At 42.2% G+C, this 15,556-nt stretch overlaps 3 protein-coding genes across 3 annotated transcripts in view; all 3 read right to left on the bottom strand.

Annotated features, from left to right (window-relative positions):
- The window catches only part of LOC140357890 (E3 ubiquitin-protein ligase SMURF2), a 79,169-nt gene extending 74,104 nt beyond the window's left edge, over nt 1–5,065 (bottom strand). Inside the window, exon 1 of the mRNA XM_072442440.1 lies at nt 4,963–5,065. Within this exon, the coding sequence (XP_072298541.1) occupies nt 4,963–5,014 (52 nt within the window). The 5' untranslated portion in view covers nt 5,015–5,065. The remainder of the gene's footprint in view (nt 1–4,962) is intronic.
- A 1,535-nt stretch (nt 5,066–6,600) lies between these two features.
- Nucleotides 6,601–10,865, bottom strand: kpna2 (karyopherin alpha 2 (RAG cohort 1, importin alpha 1)). Its single transcript, XM_072442450.1, has 11 exons — nt 10,804–10,865; nt 10,435–10,530; nt 10,211–10,351; nt 9,472–9,560; nt 9,121–9,389; nt 8,941–9,035; nt 8,270–8,533; nt 7,732–7,965; nt 7,241–7,423; nt 6,997–7,146; nt 6,601–6,836 (listed from the first exon to the last, which is right to left on the bottom strand). The coding sequence occupies exons 2-11, from the start codon at nt 10,489–10,491 to the stop codon at nt 6,747–6,749; spliced, it is 1,572 nt and encodes a 523-aa protein (XP_072298551.1). The 5' UTR covers nt 10,492–10,530; nt 10,804–10,865; the 3' UTR covers nt 6,601–6,746.
- A 1,291-nt stretch (nt 10,866–12,156) lies between these two features.
- The window catches only part of LOC140357896 (nucleosome-remodeling factor subunit BPTF-like), a 36,745-nt gene continuing 33,345 nt past the window's right edge, over nt 12,157–15,556 (bottom strand). Inside the window, exons 31-33 of the mRNA XM_072442451.1 lie at nt 15,446–15,530; nt 15,188–15,374; nt 12,157–12,813 (exon numbers count right to left, since the gene is read on the bottom strand). Of these exons, the coding sequence (XP_072298552.1) occupies nt 12,774–12,813; nt 15,188–15,374; nt 15,446–15,530 (312 nt within the window). The 3' untranslated portion in view covers nt 12,157–12,773. The remainder of the gene's footprint in view (nt 12,814–15,187; nt 15,375–15,445; nt 15,531–15,556) is intronic.

Consider the following 15,556-nt stretch of genomic DNA (forward strand, 5'->3'; position numbering starts at 1 on the left):
TTGTATTAAAACAGAAATGTATTGGTAGTCAAACTGTGTCAAAATAAAAGTTAACACAGACAAAACCGAGATTAAATCAAGACTAATTTAAAAGGAATCAAACTTTTGCCAACGTTTTATTTTTAAAACAGTACAATGCGTGAGTTATCGTGACTTTGCCCAATATTTCAATTGTCGCGATATCGATTATTGCGTCACCCAATGCTGCAGTACGGATACTTCTGCGACATATTGTTGTGCTGCTCTAACTAAAATGAACACACTGGTCTTATTATAGGTATAAGAACTATGTCTCGCAGAAATCAAAGCGCTCTTTCCAGCAGTCTGTGCAGTTAAAACTATATTGTTATTCCACTTTGGACATATGTAGTTCACAGCCTGCACATGTCCAATAGTGGAGGTGCCAGGCTGTAATAAAGTGACCATGTTCCACTATAAATGTTAGCACAATGTGGAGTATGACGGGAACAGCACTAACCACAGTCTGTGCGCTGGAGCCAGACCTATCTGCCTGTCAATACCATCAGGCTCCAGACCTGCAGACAGCAAGAGGCTCCAGGAGTGGGCTTAGAACCTCACTTTTGAATGGTGTCGCCCCCTATTGTCAGTATTTCATCAAACAATTTGCATCAAGCCCCGCCAGGACCAGGACTAGACCAGATCTCAAAAAGGGTGACATCGTTTCCTCTCTAAGGCGAGAGTTTTGTAGTTGTTTTCGCGAGCCCGCCGACGTCAAAAACGGAGATCCAAAAAGATCGACTAGTAGATTAACCATGAGATGAACTTAAAGGATGCGGGGTGGGCGTGGCTTTGGCTCGGTCTCCCATTCATGTGTTTGAACGAGGAAATGAAGAATACGCGTCTTGACCGATTGTATCAGAATCATTTTGTCGCTGCCATTTAAGTAGCACAAGTCCTCCTCATGTGGACATGTCCTCCTCATGGGGACAAGTCCTCCTCATGTGGACAAGTCCTCCTCATGTGGACAAGTCCTCCTCATGTGGACAAGTCCTCCTCATGTGGACAAGTCCTCCTCATGTGGACATGTCCTCCTCATGTGGACAAGTCCTCCTCATGTGGACATGTCCTCCTCATGTGGACATGTCCTCCTCATGTGGACAAGTCCTCCTCATGTGGACATGTCCTCCTCATGTGGACATGTCCTCCTCATGTGGACATGTCCTCCTCATGTGGACAAGTCCTCCTCATGTGGACATGTCCTCCTCATGTGGACAAGTCCTCCTCATGTGGACAAGTCCTCCTCATGTGGACATGTCCTCCTCATGGGGACAAGTCCTCCTCATGTGGACATGTCCTCCTCATGTGGACAAGTCCTCCTCATGTGGACATGTCCTCCTCATGTGGACAAGTCCTCCTCATGTGGACAAGTCCTCCTCATGTGGACAAGTCCTCCTCATGTGGACATGTCCTCCTCATGTGGACATGTCCTCCTCATGTGGACAAGTCCTCCTCATGTGGACAAGTCCTCCTCATGTGGACAAGTCCTCCTCATGTGGACATGTCCTCCTCATGTGGACATGTCCAGCTCGTCTGGATCAATAAGACATTTTCATTCATTGCACACTTTGTGTTCCTGTCAAGACTCAATAAAGTTGATCAAAGTGACTTGTTTGGTCACAAGATGATTCATTTTCTGAGAAGCTCTGTCTGGGACTACTTTCTGTCTGATCACTGTGAGTTCCACCTTCCATTAAACAGTTTATGACATTGCAACGGCAGCGGTCCATCTCTGAAACCTATGGAAGGAATGTTTACTTTCAAAACAAAGTACACTGGATGTAAGGGTGTTACACATGAATACAGGCCATCATAGTACTCCACATTAAAGGTGAAGTTCATTCATTCACCAGACTCAGGGTTCAGGCAATAACTTTTTGTAGTCTACTTTATTGTGCAGTTGCCCAACATTTAATCATAAATATTGTGAACAGGCTGCACACCAGTGATGCATCTATTATCTTAGAATAATATCTCAGAATAATCAGGGTTATTTTCAATTTCTTGCATTGATAATTATAATGATGTAGATAATGTAGAGCGGTGGTAGTTGGGCCTATATTCTAAGAATCCAAGAAATGTATTTAGAATAAAATTTTATTTTTAAATTCAACTCCGACTTGTAGATGGTAGAGATGTGATTTCTATTCCGTCCTCCCCTCTTAAAAAATGACAAGGAAAGTCCGTGAAACAACAAATTAAAAAACTCTCGCCTAAACAACTAAATATTCTGTATAAAAGCTGCAAACGCTGTATCTTAAACTACCACAAAGATGTTCTGAGATGCATGGGATTCTTGTACAGTTCAGATTTCAGTTTATGCTCCTGGACCTGATTCTAAAGGACACCATATCATGCAAAACTGACTTTACTGGGCTTTTAACCATGTTATTGCACACTGGACTTTCATTCATTTACTAAGTCCTCTACTCTGAGCCTCACAAAACACGGCTTCAATTGTCCCAGATTGACAGATTTCATATGTGTCACTGTCCACAAATCACCTCCAGACTCGTTCTGAGCATTTCTACATTAAACCCGCTTCATAACAACTGCGTGCTTACATATGCATTTTGGGGCCAATGATTAAAAGGTCAAAGCTTATTTTAGCAGTCAACTAGTAATGATTAAAGTGATTAATCATTGCAGCCCTATTTAAGATGTCGGTGCCACTTTATTACACATTAGCCTTAATAAAGCATGAACAAAGGCTTCTTTTATAACTAACAAATAGTGCTAAGCAAGATTCATTCCTAATAAACTATTTAAATAAAGAGTTAGGGTTAGTGTATTATTAAGGAGCATGAATCATTCTCTGAGCATTTCTACATTAAACCCGCTTCATAACAACTGCGTGCTTACATATGCATTTTGGGGCCAGCTAGATTTTGTATATTTCCACATGGTAATTCCCTCTGCTGCCAGTAGATGGAGTGCTAACACAACTCCTGATGTGGGAATGCCTGACGGAAAGTAATGTATGCTTTCAGTAGATACATCAAGTTCTTAAACACGAGCTGCCAATGCAAATAGATAGTAACAATACAAAAAATCTAATTGCAATCGTGTTTGTCAGAAATGTCTTGTCACAAAAACACAATCACATATTTCTTTAGTCTAAACTTTTATAGTATTTTGTAGTCTAAAATAAACAAAAAAGTGTCTAAATTAATAGGAAATCTAAATGTTTGATACTTCGGCCTCAACCACAGCATTCACAGTCACATTGTAGCACGTTCTGGCTTCATGTCCATAACGTCTGAAGATTATCAGCGCTTTAAGGTGATGGAGTTATTGGTGTTAGTGACTGTTAGTCCCGCTTCAGACGCCTCGTACACACAACAGTGTCAACAGTGGCACGGAAACAAACCAAAAATTATGAAACTGTTGCTTAAAAAGTTCAAAGCGGAGTGATTTGGTTTGGATGAGTGTTTGCTGTCACTCAGCAACAAGCAGAAGTGTGGTGGTCTGTGAGGGCCTTCCTTCTGCTATTTTTCACAGCAAACTCACATTCTTAGCATTCTTCCAGGAGACCACGGCAGTCCATCTTAAAGTCAAGTCCAAGGAGCCATTCACAAAATCCCACAGGACCAAAACGCAACACTTAAGTCAACGATAAAGTCAGAAACAAAAACTGGAAAATACATAAAGGTAGATGGTGATCTCTAATCAGTTATAACAGAATGTATTCAACATCATATTGACCCAATAACAGTGTGTGTACATGTAACAAGTAGCAATGAAGAGCAAATCAAATAGATTTAAGATTTATGTTCTTAGTAGTTGAATACTTTACAATTATTTATTTGATTAGTCAGATCTGTGGTTCTATTGTAATCAGATGAAGACTTGTAAAAATGAGAGAATATTTACAAAAAAGTGCATTGTGAAAATTACCAATTGTTGCCGTTTTGACAAAATGATGCTACAGTTTTGAGTCTATATAGTCAAGAAAATGATTAACAATGATTAAAAGGTCAAAGCTTATTTTAGCAGTCAACTAGTAATGATTAAAGTGATTAATCATTGCAGCCCTATTTAAGATGTCGGTGCCACTTTATTACACATTAGCCTTAATAAAGCATGAACAAAGGCTTCATTTATAACTAACAAATAGTGCCACTGTCCAGGGTGTACCCCGCCTAAGGCCCGAAGTCACTGGGATAGGCTCCAGTCACCCGCGACCCCGAAAGGGAACAAGCGGTAGAAAATGGATGGATGGAAGATTCATTCCTAATAAACTATTTAAATAAAGAGTTAGGGTTAGTGTATTATTAAGGAGCATGAATCATTCTTAATAAAGCATTAGTTCATTATGAATTAAGTCTTTGTTCATGCTTTATTAAGGATGTTAAAAGTCTAGTTATTATTAAGTGTTACGGAGCTGTCTAAAGATGAAGATGTACTAATAGTTTGAATATAATGGTGATTGCCCCATGTTCAGGTCTATTATATTATATCATATTATATTATATTAAAAAGGACATTGTACTTCCAAGATCTATTTTCTTCCCAAAAACAATATGCACTAGTAATACAAACAGTGTCTAGTAATGTAATAGCACTTTTATAACACAAATCAAGAAATACATTCGCTTTTACACATATTATTAATTTAATGTTAGCCGTCTAGTCTCTGTTATTATGAATCGCAGTCATTTGCCATTTACTACAATCAGACGGAAAGGGCTATTTCCAAGAAGAACAACAACTCTTCACCATTTAAACATGTTTTACTCCCAAACTTAACATTTCCATGAAGCCCAAGAACGTGCAAGGTGCGTCAATTATGTACGAAAAGCGAATAAAGAAAGTGGCAGACAGAGCGACCACCAGCTCCCCGGTCATAGAGCGCCGTTGCCCTCCAGGAAATAGCCGGCGCCTTCCCGGCTCCGGTCCGCGGGGACACGGGATTCGTGAAACGCGGAGCGGGGCTATAGCTACCTGTTAGTCGCAGCTTCACCGGGCCGTTCCGCCGGATGCCTTGGTTCGACATGTTACGCCTCTGGCCCCGCAGGCTTCACCGCAGGACGGACACAGCCTCTGCCTCAGTGCGGTGCGGGGGAACCGGGGGAACGGGCAGGTTTCGGGAGCTCTCCGTCAGTTTTAGACAATAATGGAGTCAGTGCATTGTGGCCCGGATGTGGAGCGGAGCGCTGCCATGGCCGTGACGACGTCTGCTCGCGAACCGCCCGAATTAAACAGAAAAACGGAAAGAAAAGAGACGAGCAAAGCGCCGCTGCAACGCGCATGGACCGCGTACGCGTCTGCGCGGGGCAAACGCGTGAGATACGGTTCGGGTAGAGCCCAAAAAACGGCGGTTGTAGCGGGGGGTGTGGGTTCACATCTTCCGCGCGTCCCCGGAGCTGGAGCGTCCTCGGAGCGGGCTTGTGTCTGCTCTGTGGCCGCCGCTGCTGCCGCTGGATGTGGTGGTGGTGGAGGCGCGGAGCAGAGCGGTGTGGAGCCGGGTTGTGCTGCTGCTGGTGGTGGTGGTGGTGGAGTCTGCTCTGGAGGCGGCCGCACGGGAGATCACCGCTGACGAAAGCACACTTTGGGGGAGTGAAACATCGCTCCAGTTCCACATGTGGCTCCTCACTACGGTTCACCGCGGCTGAAGCGCGCGGAGGCGGGCGGGGAAGCGCGGCAGTTAAAGGGTCTTATTTAAAGTCCATATGACACGTTACACTGCACTTTACAGTAAAACAAAAGGGAATATATATATTATATTTTAGATTTGACCAAATATTTAGTCTGTTTTTCTCCAATTTGGAAATTATTAGTTACTTTATAATGTTACTTCCTGGTTGGACATGGCCAGCAATTATGACATAAGTGGAGGTTATGTCAGATCAGCTTGTAAAAAAGGGCCAAAGTGCATTTAAATCAAACAATAGTTATGATTTGACAAATAATTACACCTGACAGCACCTGTCATATTTTGTTGTCATAAAAAGGTGCAAGTTACTTGCAAATGTTTTCTGTACTTTAAATGGAATGGCGCTTTATGACGTCACAGAGGTGGAGGTATACCATTTTTCGAACACAGAGCTGCTTTTTCTTAACTTTTGGTCTATTTTTCTTCAAACTAGAACTTGACTGAAAAACTATAATCATTCTTTACCACAGGGACCAAAACACCAAACCTCATTAGAAAAAAAAATGTCATGGTCTTTGACGGGTCGATCATATGATTGTTTTTCTAATTACATTTGGTGTGATTATGCATTTGGTAAATATTCATCATGGTTTTACATCAGGAAAGTTGTAGTGGAAGAAAAGACAGAATTCCTCAGTTGTATTCATCAGTCAAACCCCGTCACACGTGCACTTACCTACACAAATCCCTCAAATATAATGAGATGTCATTTTTCTGGAAGAACGCACAATAGAGTCTTGTTTGCATGAAGTTTTTGATTTCATGAAATGTGCAAAGCAGGAGACAAGCAGATGACATGTTAAAGAGACCAATTCAAATCTGAAAGCCATGATTAAAATGTAAATAGCTTTTATAAAAATAACGTTGGTGTGGTTAAACATGATGCAAAGCTCAAATATTTGACATTAACGTCCACACGGTTAGTACACATGATCTAAACTTTATTTACAGTCATACTTTTCAGTCATGTTAAAATAGTTTATTGTACATCACATTCAAAATAACAGTTATAAGAAAAAGACGCACAGAAGCCACAAGAGCAGTAGACATTAGAGTTCAGTTCAGAAAGTTATTAGAAGTTGAAAGTGCTTTGGTTTTCATTGATCTGGAACGCATAACCGTCTGTGGTGACTTCTGGGGCCACGTCTGGTACGACCTCCTCCTGTGAAGGACAAGAACAGGGGAAGTCAATGAGCAGAAGTCCCCACCGTCCAAATAAGGAGTTCTACTCAAAACAACTGCTCTTCTGTCAAGGCTTATCATTCTGGACCTATGAGAGTTTTAAAATGGTCCAGAAAAGTTACATAGTTAAAGAAACCCACCTCTGCAGAGAAGTATTTCTCAATGATGTTCAGAGCAGCTTTGTAGACCATCTCATTTTCGTGTGACTGCAGCGCCTCGATCCGGTCCAGTCCTCCACACTCTTCAACCATGAGACTCAACTTGTCAGACTCGTTAATCTTATCCCCGGCCTGCAGTGCAACAAGAACACACATGACCATCCAAAGACAATACATCGAAAAAAGGAACAGTTGCAGAAAAGCAGGACATGCTCCACAGTCTTACCATGAAGATATTAGTGATGGCATCCAGGATGACCAGGACAGTCTTGCTGTCCTTGGATGAGAGCAGGCTGAGCAGAGGCTCCAGCACATTGGCCTGAACGAGGTAGACCACCTGCTGAACAGTGCCCCCGCTGGTGAAGTTTGTCACAGCCCACACAGCCTCTTTCTGGGTTTTGTAGTCGCCCTAGTGATAAAACATGAGATCACACCATGAGCCAAAAGAAAAGTAACAACATCTATAAACATCATGTCAGCCATTTCATATTCTGACTAAATGTTGGAAATGTATTGGCAATACAAATTTGGAAGTCAATTAAAAAAAAAGTCTTCAAACCCTCAAATGTTTACTACTAAAGAATCAAGCATTTTAGAACATGTTTTAGTGTTAGCACATATTAAGCCCTCTGCAGAGAGAATTCCACCAGAAGGCCGAGTTAAACAGAAGTAATCAGCCAGAGGGGGAAGCCTCTACTCAGTAGTTTTCAGACCCACCTTCTGCAGGACCTCCACCAGGTAGGGGACGACGCCAGAGTCGATGACCTCCTGGATCTGGGCATCCTTCCCTGCAGTGATGTTGGAGAGCGTCCAGGCCGCCTCCTTCTGAATGTTGGCCTTGTTGTGGCGCAGCAGCGGCGGGAACATGACCAGAGCTCCAGCATCGAGCACTGACTGGGTCTGCTCGTCTGTGCCCGTCACGATGTTCCCCAAGGCCCTCAGGGACGGGGTCTGAAAGGAGGGAAGCATCAAGTTAGAAAGGAATACAAATGTTGGCCCTGCAGCGGTTACATCTAAACTGTTCAGACAATGCCTTTCAGTACGATTAAAGTAGTTTGTTTAGTGAAGAGGGGAGATAATTAGCAGAATTGTGGTAGTTGCAACCATCTCACTTCAAAAAAAAAAATTGGGGTCAAAATTCTAATGTTTCAAACTCTGCTTTCATTTTGAGGCAAAGACACAAACACTTTGTCCTTATTCTCATGCCCCCGGCTCTTCTAGAGCTAAAGTGTTGAAGCGGCTCGTGCATACGTACAATGACCGTGAGCTCTCCGGAGCCCAGCAGATTGACCAGGCGCTTGACGATGCCGGTCTGGACCACCACCTCGATGCGGTCGTTGGATCCGTCTGTCAGGTAGGACAGGGCCCAGCAGGCGTCGGCCAGAACCTCCCGGTCGTCGCTGTGGAGCAGACGCATGAGGGAGGGAAGGATCTGCTGCACGGCGCTCAAGGGGGGAGACGGGCTCTTGTTCCGGCACAGGTTTGACAGGGTCCACGTCACGTTCCTCAGGTAGTCCTTCTGCACCCGTCACAAACACAGATGGAACTCGGTATGGGATAAGCATTCTAAAATTTGGAAATAGGTCAAGAACAGAGCATGCGCTGCAATATTGAGATTTAAAACTAATAGTATATTTAAACATGGCACTTGGGCCTGTCACAATTTACAACTTTACACTACTTATTCTTTTTTTTTTTAGTAGTGGTTGTAGTGAATATCTTCAAATATTAACAAAATATCCCATTTTATTCTGCATAAAAACTTCTGACCCAGTCATTTAGACGGGAACAAACAGGTCTTTTGTCTGTTCACAGATGTATTTGTCTTTAAATTCTGGAAATGTTTAAAATGAGAACCAAATTCTATGGAACACAATCAAAACTAGATGCTTTTCCCATATTGGTCCAGGCTTATGTCGCACTCACATTAATATCGCTGATGTCTGGAACGGCCAAGAGTGTGAGCAGAGGGGCCACAGCGCCGTGTTTGATGACCCGGTCCCTGAGGGCCGAACCGTCACCTACAAACAGAACATCCACAACATTGAACCCGTTGTACTTACACTCGAGCCACGACGCTTCATCAGGAGACATCGTGTGACTTACCGGCGATGTTCCCCAGAGCCCACACCGCCTGCTCGCTGATGTGTCTGTGAGGCGAGGTGACCAGGCTGATGAAGGCGGGAATGGCCCCTCCCTCCACCACGGCGGCGGTTTGGTCCGACGTGCCCGAGGCGATGTTGGTCAGGGCCCAGGACGCCTCGAACTGGATGGGCGGACAGTCGGCGAGGGCCAGGAACGACACGAACTTTGGGATGAGCCCGGCGCTGATCATCTTGTTGATGGGAGGGTTGCGGTCGCGGGACAACAGCTTTCTAGAAATAGTGATAATTTTAAAAAAAAAAGGTCAATATAAAGCCGCTGAATTCCAAGGCTCTAAAGCGGCTGCAGATTTACCTTGCGGCTTGCGTGGCCAGGAGCTGAGTGTCACTATTGCCACTGTTGATTCCAGCGACAATCTCTTCCACGGTCCACTGTTGGGCAGCCTGCGAAACGGTGCATATGATAGTCAGAGACAGGGCAAACGACACTGGGTTTGCTGAAGAACAAGTCTTTGCAAAGGATTCTGTCACATAACCTTCAAAATATAAACATATGATAAAGATAATGAGGATTCCAATCGTTATTTGGACTGTACGGACTCAAAACGCATACAAACATCTGTTGGTTTTTAGAGGGTGGTTAGACTGACAAGTTCACTTTGAAAACTGAAGCAAAGTTGACTAAAAAATTGTTTCAGGAACTTTAAAGTTAAAAAAAAAAGTAAAGTTCAGTGTATTTTTTTTCTATTGTTTTAGAGTAACAGCTTTCGTTTTATAATTTCAAAAGAACAGCTGATTCATTTAAGTTCTTTTATCAGATGTGTTCAAAAAGGAATAAATTGGGAGGGAATAAGTCAGAGGATCCACCTCATTGTAACAGGATAACAACAATTATGAGAAGTCTTTTTTAGATAATTCTATAAAAGGCAACATTTTTTTTTTTTTAAGTGTACACATTCCTTTGACTAGTCGACACCTAAACTAGTAGTCGTGGCCCTGTTACTGCAGTAACTTATACTTGTTTGAATAGTACCAGAGGGAGAACTGGAGACCACCCACAGCCCGTGAGCCGGTGGTCTCAGTCGGACACTCACTTGACCGTTCTGGCTCTTCTCTTGCAGAGGAGAAGTCGCCTCGTCCGGAAACGTGGCCACATTTCGTCTTTTGAACATCTGGTCATCTTTCTTGGCTTTCCTGAGCTCCACGTTGCTATCGACTCTCCTGCGCCGAAGTTCCTGTCAAAGAAGAAGCAGGAAACGGTTAAGAACCTACAGCTAGCTAACGGTTCCAAACTCTCGCGGATCAAAAACACACTTACTGCCACATCTTTGCCTTTGTTCTTGAACTGGGTCAGGCGTTGTACGTTCTCAGCCATTTTTCAAGAGGTTAAAAAGTGGATTTGGAGGCAAAGAATCTGTAAAAACGAGAATATTTAGACGAGTTCACGTGCGATAGCGACGAAAACGCGGTGGTATCGCGTGGTTTCGATGCGCGCGACTAAATGACACCCTGCATACAAGGCTAGAGCGGCATCGGGTTTAACACAAAAATAACGCTAAAAGCTGGTTAATTAGCACATACATTTCAATAACCTACATCTACAATATATATTAAACTATATTTTTAAACTATGACAGAATACAAAACATGTAAAACGAGTATGAACAGCTTAAAAGTGTGGTCTTACCCTGAGCTCGCGCTAAAGGCAGTGGTGTAGAAATGGAGCCGCACAGACCTTTAAATTCCTGCCACACTGCTCTCTGATTGGACCGTTCGAGTCGTAGCGTCCGGACGTGCGCGCTGATTGGTCCTTTCAAAAGATTCACACAGCCAGACGGGAATATCGCAGTCTCTTCGCGAGATCTCGCCGTGTTCGTCATATCCGACCCGGAGTCAGTGTGTGGAGCTTTTAACAGAGCGGTACACGTGGTGTCAAGCCCAAAGAGCTGGTCCTGGGTCAGTTTTGTGTTGAAGCGTAATGTGGAGCGTGGTACGGGATTGTGGTTCAAAAAATGTGCGAGTGCCGATCATAAATTCTTCAGTAGTAAAGCCAGAGCTATTGTAAAACGTGTTTGCAAAAGATAATAAACCACTGTCTTTATTAGTTAATCTGATTGATATAGAATTGTTGGCAAAGGTTGCACGAACAAAACAAAATGCTGTGATGATTGATATTAAGTGTAGGATTTTGTCCAAAGTGCACTTTTATGGACTCCAGAAGCTCTGACATGTGAAAGAAAGACTACAATGTGAAACTAATGCAGATTCCCATACATTTAAGAACATGTTTGAAGATTGTTCTATAAAAAGTCACAATCTTTTGTTCTTTGCACATTATATGCAGCTCTATTGTGGGTTAAATATTTAATTCAACTCTTATTTTACCTGAAATCAGTTTGTCTTTTACAGTGATCTTTGTATTAGAGTAGTTTTGTTATTTAAATACGAAATCAGAGAAGCTTTATTGCCATTGTACGAGAAGATAATTCACAGATGTGACACATTCCTAGCCAGCTGCTCTTTAGAGACAGTAAATCTGACTTCTGCACAAAATGCTTTAGCAAAAGATGGTTTTGAAACAAATGTCATTGCATTTCACAGGGCTGCATCGATTAATCGGCTAATTGTGACTAGTCAACTAAAAAGAATAATAATCAGTTGTATTTTGATAATGATAATTATTCGGTGATTATATGAACTCAAAACACTTGAGAAAATACCTTTATAACAAAGACAGTGGCATTATTAAATCAAAATGTCAAAAAAGAATCAGCTATTTCAGTTTGTTTTTTTAAAAACTACATTACATTGTAAATATTCTCTATAAGTCTTCAGTCACTGCATTTTAACTTTATTTGGTTAAAAATGTATTTGAAATGTCTCACTGTACAATAGAAATGATCAAAGGTTCATCTTTGCGTTTCTTTTACAACAAATTGTCTAGTATCCAGTTAAAGATAATAATATACATAATTAGGAGGCCTTATTACCAATATTAAAACCTAAAAATAGAAAAAAAGAGACAATGAGAATAAATACATACATTTATAGACATATTTTAATTTATAAACCAAAGAGTTGTTGCCATAGAAAATGAGTGAACTGTACAGTCTGTGTCCGAGAGGTTTTGAAATGGATGCTCATCATAAATGTCACAAAAAGTCTTTTTACATTCATCCAGTTCCATATACATCGATATTTCTTCAGCGGTGATTAAAAAAAAACGTGGGAGGGAGGAGTCATTTCAACAAACAGCGCAGGAATCTTCAAAGAGCCTTCTCACGTCCGTCACTACTGCAAAACAATCCTCTCACAACAGCTTATATAGTGCTCAGTCTTTCGGTGCCCACATGTTGTTGTTGTTGTTGTTGTTGTTGTTTTATGGCGGTTGGCATCCAAGTGTTGCATTACCGCCAGACTTTATTCCTCAGACTTTGTCGCGGTGCCCACATGGTGTCTACTACAAAAGCCACTTCTCGATTCCCGCTTTGAACACGATCACCACGAACATGATGCAAAAAAACGAGCTCCGTAAAAGAGTCCCGAGGAAACCCTTCTTCCGAGACGGACGTTGCTCGGTTACGTTAGGCCCAGAGAACTCCGAAAAGGTCCTGAAATGTGCCTCGGGGCGGACAGGGCGGGGTCTACGAGAGCTCATTACGTTTGAGCGGACGACTGGAGCTTGTTGTTATGAGATCTAAACGTGGAGAGAGGGAGAACGCAGGTTTTATGGTGGTTATTTGGCCTCAAAATGAAAGAAACAAGAAACAGCGTTTGTTTGGCCACCCAAGTCGCAGCGTTTGGAATACAAGGTTAAAATGTCCATAAAATCAACCACACTCTTAACCTTTTGTGCTTTTTCTTGACTTAACTTAAAGGTGCACTCATGAAAAAGTATCCAAACCTCACGACGCGCATCACATGGTACGCCTTCTAGTGCTTTACTTTGAAATCATAAGAGGTGCTACTTTTACTTTGGTGTAAATCATTATTGTTGTATTCTGCAGAATGAAAGAAGCAAAATATGTCACTTTCTGGAGGTGGAAAGTCATGAGAATTTGATGAAAGCAGAACGTTAAAGCCATACTTCGGAACATTCTCCATGCAGATAGATACTGTGGATCATTATAACCAAAGGAACAACATTCGCATGGAAACGAGCAAGAAGAGGCTCCTCCTCCAGGCTGAGTACGAGTCAGGTTCAGGGAGATGCGAGCACACCAAGGATGCTGTTTGTTATACATCTTTAGAGCAATAAAACCATCCAAATGATAAGAAACATGCTTTTGTTTTAGTCTATTTTAAGTCTTCAAACGTTACATACTGTGCCTTTAAGTCTTGGTGGAGCAAAGGATCATGGTCTATGTAGTTCCCTGTGCTTTTGTTTGACTGTTGCTATAATAAAGTGACATATTGTGACAGTCCAGGATAGTATTGTGAGCCTTTTGACAAGTAAGAACGGTATAAACTTATATTTCATTTATTTCATTTCCGAACGAGTCATCTGATCGTCTCCATGGAGATTGCCAGGTTTTATGCCATTTTGTGGAACATCTCAGACTAAGCAACAACACCTACTACACCTCTGCTGCCAAATGTCCCTGACGTCATGACGACCTGAGGCGTGTTACAGTGACGTGAAGGGAATGCCTTTATTGAACTGCAAAACAACGTTAAGAACTCCAATTCTTCAGAAGACATTTCACTGACATAATTTTCTTCCATTTTTGTTGCATATTAAAAAAAAAAAAAAAAACATTCAAATACAGAGTTCGATATCTTACATGATAAAAACTATGTACATTTACTACCTACATGAAGTACAAAATGTATCTTAAATAGCTCTCTTTAATAAAAAAAGAAAAAACATTTATATTAATACAACATAATCCATAACCAGGCAAAATAAATACACACGAGGACCTCAAGTGTCGGCGATGGCGATTAAGATGGAGGTCGTGTACGTGGCTGTTTGATTCGTTTTTTTTTAATTCTCGACCTAATGCGAGTGATTTGAACGCGAGCGAATGCACGTGTGGTGAACTTGAGTCTGAATTTGGGGGGGATTTGTCATGAGAACTAGAGAGAGAGAGGGACCCCCCCGGCTTCCAGTCCAGACTCCTGCTAGACTGGCCCCGCACCTTAATCAGAATCTGACAATCTGCAACACAAAGAAATGGGATGGCGTAAATGAAAAGGCATGCGGCAAACGGGGGAACACGAGAAGCACGAGATGGCGGAGCCCGATCTGGGAGTCGGGAGATGTGTGCCAACTACTGTTCTGTGAGTGAAGCAAAACTGAGGAAACAAACGTCATGCTTATGGAATGAGAAATGCTTTGAGATTGTTTTTGGAGATGTATGAATGATTGGTGTTAGCGACTAGTTAGCTCCAGAGCGTCAGGCTAACGGAGCAGAGGAGAGAGCAAGCACAAATGGTGAATATTAATGAAGATATTGAAATACTCCATGTTGTGAGATGGAATCGGGCCGGGCGCAGTGGCACAGTTCATGCACGAAGCCCGAGGAGCCAGAGAAGCTGGATATGATCAAATGTAACTAGCTTTAGATAGAGAATACTCCAGAATATAGAATACTCATCATTTTGTGTTTTTGTTCTTTTCACTTTTCGTACAGTACAAATGTGTGTTGTTATCTTTTCATACTCACTGGCTGTGTCTGTAATTAAAGGTGCACTATGGAACTTTTCTGTGCGCCACCTGCTTGTCTCATGAAGATAATACTGACTGGAATGTTCCACAGTATAAACCCAAAAAGGAAAGAAATGTGCCCTAAAAAAAATCCTAATGAATAAAATGAATAAAATAATGAACCAAGGATTTCTTCTTTTTTAAATCAAAAGGTGTGATTTGCTGATGTTTTTGTAGGCGGTTTCAGCCAAAAAGTGTACTGCGACTCAAAAAAAGGTTAAAAATCATCAAAAATACAGGACAAAGTATCAGGCACTTTTGTGGAACATTCCAGGCAAAATAACCCAACAAACCCCTGGAGAACAGAAGCTTTTCCCTCTAAACGTACACAGTGCCTCTTTAATGTGATCAAAAGGTTTACCTGCTGGCCTTGAAGCCTTTGAGCTTCTGTACAAAGAAGGCCTCCAGGACCTCGGCGCACTGGAAGAAGGGCGTGTCGTTGGGGTTGTAGTAGCGGCAGTTGTCGAAGATTTTGGTCACGTCGGCCACGAACTCTGTGAGCTTGTGGTAGTGTCGCTTCTGCAGGCGCGTTTCCATGGTGGCGAAGTCTACGGGAAAGGACCAGAGGTTTTATTTGCTCTAGGTGTATTTTGTTGCGAGCAGAGTTATTTTGTTTTACCCATTGGCTCCTTGATGACCCGGTAATAATCGGGCGCGTCGTGTGGATCCACTGGTTCTAGGAAAGGCCAGGCCATCTTGTGCGACTGGGAAGGACATTAAAAAGAGGTTT

This window comes from Eucyclogobius newberryi, unplaced genomic scaffold (genome assembly GCF_026437365.1).
Source record: "Eucyclogobius newberryi isolate DKJ021-1_F unplaced genomic scaffold, fEucNew1.0.hap1 SCAF_13, whole genome shotgun sequence".
Taxonomy (NCBI): Eukaryota; Metazoa; Chordata; class Actinopteri; order Gobiiformes; family Gobiidae; genus Eucyclogobius; species Eucyclogobius newberryi.